The sequence below is a fragment of the Equus quagga genome, chromosome 14 (genome assembly GCF_021613505.1).
Source record: "Equus quagga isolate Etosha38 chromosome 14, UCLA_HA_Equagga_1.0, whole genome shotgun sequence".
NCBI lineage: Eukaryota > Metazoa > Chordata > Mammalia > Perissodactyla > Equidae > Equus > Equus quagga.
The window spans coordinates 24,376,287-24,382,236 of record NC_060280.1 but is presented as its reverse complement, the minus strand read 5'-3'; the positions used below and the strand labels follow the sequence as shown (position 1 = coordinate 24,382,236).

Sequence of the window (5,950 nt, the reverse complement as noted above, 5' to 3'; positions counted from 1 at the left end):
GTTTTCAGATTTAAGATTGGAGTACATACTCACAAAGACTGTCACCAGATGAGATTAAGCCCCTGTAATACTGTTTCATAGCTCCCTGTGTTTTATAGCACTTACCATAGTTTGTGATTATATGCAATGAGTACCCTTCAAATACAATTTGAACAGTTCCTGCTACCAGATCATAAACTCGTGAAGGCAGGATCATGTCTTTTTTACTTACATTGAATTTCTAATCCTTAGCAGGATGCTGAGCACAGAATAGGTACTCAATTTCTGAGCTAGGCATTGTAAGAAAGACAAAATCCAGGACAAGCTGAGTCTGGGGCAATGAAATCAACTCTCTTTATCTGGCTACTAGGGACAGTAACTTTGTAAACTTGGTGAGATGAGGGAAGTTTAGGACTCAGCCTGAATCCTGCTCTACCTCTATCCACTTAAGAATCAGCATTAGGGGGCCGGCCCTGTGGACAAGTGGTTAAGTTCCTGTGCGCTGCTGTGGCAGCCCAGGGTTTCGCTGGTTTGGGTCCTGGACATGGACATGGCACCGCTCATCTGGTCATGTTGAGGCAGTGTCCCATATGCCACAAATAGAAGGACCTGCAACTAAGATATACAACTATGTACAGGGGGGATTTGGGGAGATAAAGCAGAAAAAGAAAAAACAAAAAAGATTGGCAACAGTTGTTAGCTCAGCTGCCAATCTTTAAAAAAAAAAAAGTAGAATCAGCATCAAATCCAGAAAGTGAAAGCCTCCTTGTGGGACAGTCTTCAAGGGCAATAAAAATAAGAAACTGTGTCCAGTTTTAAGTCAGGATAATGGTAGAGAACTCCAAATAAAAGAGTACATGGCGGCAGCTCCCACAGGATGCCAAGACTGGGGGACCTCTGGAATGATGCCAGGAAAGCTGCAAGCCTCAGCTTACCCTCCTCTGTTCTCCATGCTTCTGAATCTTCTAACTTCAAACCTTTCAGTTTCCCCTCCAAGCCCTCCTGTCCAGGCAGAGACAGCTCTTATCACCGCCTCTCCACCCATATCCTCCCCCTTTCTCACAGCCCACAAAGAATCAGACTCAGGCAGCAAACAACACTGGAGATCAGATGTAATTGCATCTCACGATAGGCATAAGCAGAGCTCAGGCTGGGACCCCACAATGGTACAGTGGCAGGGGTGGTTGGGTCACTTACAGCACCCCCACTCTTCTTCTGGCTCTCATTCTTGCTCATTGACCCTGGGTCAACTTGTCTCCACAGTAAAGGGCATCATAGTAAATTTGGTTCATAGTGCAGATGCATTCAGTAATGGGGGAGCTGGAGCAGTGGGGTATGAAAAGGCACAGAGGAAAAGATATGGTCTGAATAGCTAGGGCTGATACAACTGCCTCAGCTTCTCCACAGCAGCGTCCACGTCGCCCCCCGTGGCAATGAGGGCCTGGAGATTGGCTTCAGGATTCAGAAAGCCCATGGCTCGAAGTTGCTCTAGCTGAACTCGGAAGTGAGTCTCGGGCTGCAGCTGCTGGAGATTGGCACTAGCTAGGGCTTGCAACGTCTGAAGGAAGGGAATACAATGGAAGCCTAGCTCCATGGAGTCCTGTACTGAGGGGACCTCAGGAGCTGTGGCTGAGGGAGGGACCTCAGGCATAAGGGCACCCTCTCTAAGCTCTGTACCTCCTGCTATAATTCCCAGGCCTGCCAGGCAAGGCATGAACCACAGTAGGAGGTGAGGTGCTTCAGTAGCCAGGACCTGCAAACCCTGCTCAATTTGTAGCAGGGCCTTCATGGCACGAGGGTTTGCCATGGCTGCCTGGAGATGCAGCAGCAGTGGCAGCTGCTGGTGCATCTCATCCTGCAACTGTGGGGCCTGATTCATTCCGGCTGGCCTCAGAGATCTTTGATAAGCTGGTGGTGGCAGCCAGGCATGCTCAGGGATTCCAGAGGTGGTTGCCATGGAGGAAGGTGGTGAAGGAAAAAATGGGACCCTGTTGGCAGCACCCAGTAGCCCTGAGACAAGATCAGGCATGCTGGTGTTGTGGCCAGTGGAGTTGTTCCCTGCACCATCTTGGCCTCCATCTTGTCTGGTACTGCTCTCTGTGGGGTATCTCAGGAATGCTGGGCAGGAAGACTTTCCCTTGATTGTTACTGACTCCTTGGGGAGAGTCTGGCCTGGCTTAGGTTCCTGGGATGAGGGTGGAGCTGGGGGAACTTGGTTTCTTGGTGGTGGTGGTTCTTGGCTTGGGTTGAGAGAGGAAGCAGTCCCCTGCAGGTAGGTTCCCAGGGACTGGGGGGTCTCATATAATTGCTGGAGGTAGTCATAGAGCCGTATGTTACCCAGAATGTTAGGAACCCTGTTTCTAATTTCTGATACATCCTGGTCCCCAGGCTGCCTGCCTTGCCTGCCACCGGGGCCTTCACATGTGGAAGCCCAGGGGTTGGGAAGAGGGTCACAATTCTCCATCCTTGAAGGTTGTCTGCTGCTGGTGGTAGCATTAGCAGTAGTGGTAGTAGCAAAGGGATTGCCACCAAACTGCTCCTGTACTGCGTTTAGCATTGGGTCCATAATATCTCTGTACATTGTACGAAGCACATTGTAGCCACCAGGGATGCTCTCCAGGTTACTGAGCGCCCGGTCCTGGCTACGCATCATCTCTTGCATCATGGCAGGGTTGCGTAGAAACTCCAGTGTCTGCCGCATGATTTCAGGGTTATTGAGAATATGCCCAATCTCAGGATTGTGCTGGATCAGCTGCTGCATATGGGGATTATCAAGAACCAGCTGCCGTACCAGGCCTGTGTTGGACAGCAGACCCTGGATGAAGGGGTCGTCAATGATCTGAGCCACAAACTCAGGCACAGATACCTGCTGCCACATCAGTGAGCTTGCCTGGTCAGGGAAACTGCCAGGGGCCAGGTCCAGCCCACTGAGACCTGTGAGGACACTTAAGCTAAAAGTATGTGGCCCATCTGCTAGATTAATGGAGCTTCGCTGAGGGAGTGATCCAGGGCTTGGGGCTGGGGTAGGGACTGAAGCAGCTGGGCACTCAGTGCCCATGGCGTGGCGCTGCATCTTGATGACCAGGTGGACAGTGAGGCCATCTCGCACTCCACACTGTGCTAGCGAGTCAGGGTCCTTGAGGATTTTGCCAGCAAAGATTAGGACCAGCTGATCAGGGTGGGCCTTAAAGCGCTGGGATATCTCTTCCTTCAGCTGCTGGATGGTACAAGTGTCTGTAACTGAGAAATCCTCCTTGTCTTTGGGTGTCTTCACTGTCACCTTGATGAGGTGGGGATCCTGAACCAGTGCTGGGTTGCCCTGTGGCAGGGCCTTTCCACTTTTGGCCATGGTGGGCAGCAGGAGGCCCAGGTCTGTGGGGACACAGCTAGGGAATGGGGATGGGAGACCAAAATCAGCATTGCGCCATGGTGAAAGTAGGAAAGGTGAGCAAGAAGAGGGTGTGAAATCTCAGGGTGGGAGAACTGAAAGGTCCACATGGAAGGAGCAATGAGGTCCCTTGGATAGGATGCTCTGGGAGGATTATGGGTTTAAGAGATATTGAGGTCAGGGGAGGGAAAGCTGAAGTCTTGGGAAAGAGATCTATAGTTGATGTGTATGGGGGCAAAGGCAAGATGAAGGGTCCAGTTTGGGGAACACATACCAATCAGCTGTGGCCCCGTGCTTCCTCTTATACAGGGCTCAAAACTGCCCTCATCTTGCTGAACGGCCACCCCTGAAGCCTTCTGGGCTGGAACCCACTCCATAAGTTCACCTCTGTGACCTCAGCACTGACATCACAGCCTCATACAATGGATTCTTGAGACTTCTCCAAAGAGGATCCCTGGGAACTCTGTCTCCCCCTCCCTTTAACTTTCCTATTCCCTTTATCTCAGTTGCCTTCTTCAGAGTGGCCTGGGCTGACCCTGCCTTGTCAACCAAGAGTCCTGCTCCCGCAGCCTGGTATGTGGTATGCAGAGACTCAGACTAGGATTGGACAATTGGGAAAGTCTTCTTAATTCCCGAATCCCATTAAAACCCAAATTCAGCTACTCCCCAGTCCAACCTCTCCTTCTGGGCATTCTATGTTCCTGTCTTCTCTCTGATTCAACATTAGCCATGAATTCTTTATATATTTTCAAAGTATTGATTTTCTGATGGGAAGGATCTAGGGTATGAGGGAGGCGTCAAGGATGACATGAACTTTTTATTTTACTTTTTAAAAATTATTATTATCCCCCAGAAGAACTCAAAGAATGAATTGGCTATTTACTAAGATTAAAAAAAAAACAGGCAATAATGTTGTTGAACAGAAAATTGAGTGTTCAGTTTTACATATATTTGAGATGTCTGTTTTATATCCAAATAGAAATGTAGGAAAGCAGTTCAATTTCATGAGCCTTGAGTTCGTCACATTGACAAAATATTCAGAGTCATGAGATTAGTGAGTATAGTAAAAGAATAGAAGTAAAAAGATTGAGTCACAGACACTACAATATTTAGAATTCTGAAAGATTTGATGAGTTCAGCAAAGGAAACTGAGAACAAATAAAACACTTCAGAAAAAGAGAGAAAGAGGGAGAGAGGGAAGGCAAATGGAGAGTTTCAAAATGGAGAGAGTCACCAACTGTGTCAAATGAAGCTCATAGATCAATAAGATGAGGACTGAGAACTGACCACTGGATTTGACAAAAGCACATTGGGGACCATGATGAATCCAGGTTTGGAAAGATGGTGGGGCAGAAAACCTGACTGGAGTGTGTTTAAAAGCAAATGAATTGGAAAGGAAGTGGACCTAATAAGAGTATTGTAAATGAGACAAAAAGGATGACGGTTGTGTGGGAATGTGGGGGTAAAAGCATTTTCGTTTGTTTTTTTCTTAAGCTGAGAATATTACATCATGTATTTATTTTGATGGGAATAATCCAATGAGGAGGAAAAAATGATGAAGAAGAAAGAGAAAATAATCACAAGAGTAAGTTGTTGAATAGATATATTACAGGGGTTAGGATCAAGTGCCCAAGTAGACAGCTTGATTTAGGAGCATGGACATTTTATTCATTATAACAAGATGGAGCGCAGGGTGTGCGGGTATAGATGCAAGTTAGTTGGTTGATTTAATGGTGGATGCAGGTGGAAGTCACTTCCGATCCCTTTTGTTTTCTGATTGGAATAAGCAAAACATCAGCTGAGACTGAGAAAAGAAAAGGGAGTGTTGAAAGATTGAGAAAAGTACAAAAGTTATGAAATTATTATCTCGAAGAATAAGGTAATGAATTCGCTAGGGCCTGGGAACTTCCAGTGAAGTCCCCAGACCTACGGCGTCAGAATCACCTGGAAACTTCTTATAATTGCAAAATATGCGGCCCCACTCTAGACCCGCTGCATCAGAAATCCTTGGAATGAAACTCAGAAATCTGTTTTAACATATCCTTCAGGTGATTTTGATGCAGATTCTGGTGCAAAACACTGGAGCAGGAAAATGCAGTAGGATTTTTAACAGACCAGTTAAAGCTTTTGGTAGTAAATTTAAAGAGACTATCAGCACATTGTATGCTTTTCTCTGTCTACACAGAGATTAAGCAGTGTTGTCTATAATCATGATGAGTTTGCTAAGTATTAGGCCAGAATGATTATATTGGTAGATCACGGAGTAGTGTTGAGCTAGAAAACTGGTCAGGAAGCAAAAGGAGGTGCAAGGAGGCCACCTACCCACTTCTAAACTCACGGGGAATGAAACAGCCAGCGCTGGAGAAGCAGGATCCTCAGCGAACAGCCAGATTGCAGTTACAGCAAAAAGGTGAGGAAACATTGAGAGAAGGTTGTAGATGGAAGGTTGTGCTGTTGCTACATTATGAGTTCTAAATGGTAGGGTGGAAAGTTTTGGAGAATTGAAGACAAGTGGAAAAGGGAGCCAGGTGAGGGATTTTCAGAGCGTATTGAGAGGAGAATCAGAAAGATGACCTGGAGAGC

General features: G+C 47.0%; 1 protein-coding gene across 1 annotated transcript; it reads right to left on the bottom strand.

Moving 5' to 3' along the window:
- Positions 1-1,351: 1,351 nt before the first annotated feature.
- Positions 1,352-3,328, bottom strand: UBQLN3 (ubiquilin 3). Its single transcript, XM_046638193.1, has one exon. The coding sequence runs from the start codon at positions 3,326-3,328 to the stop codon at positions 1,352-1,354; it is 1,977 nt and encodes a 658-aa protein (XP_046494149.1).
- Positions 3,329-5,950: the final 2,622 nt, after the last annotated feature.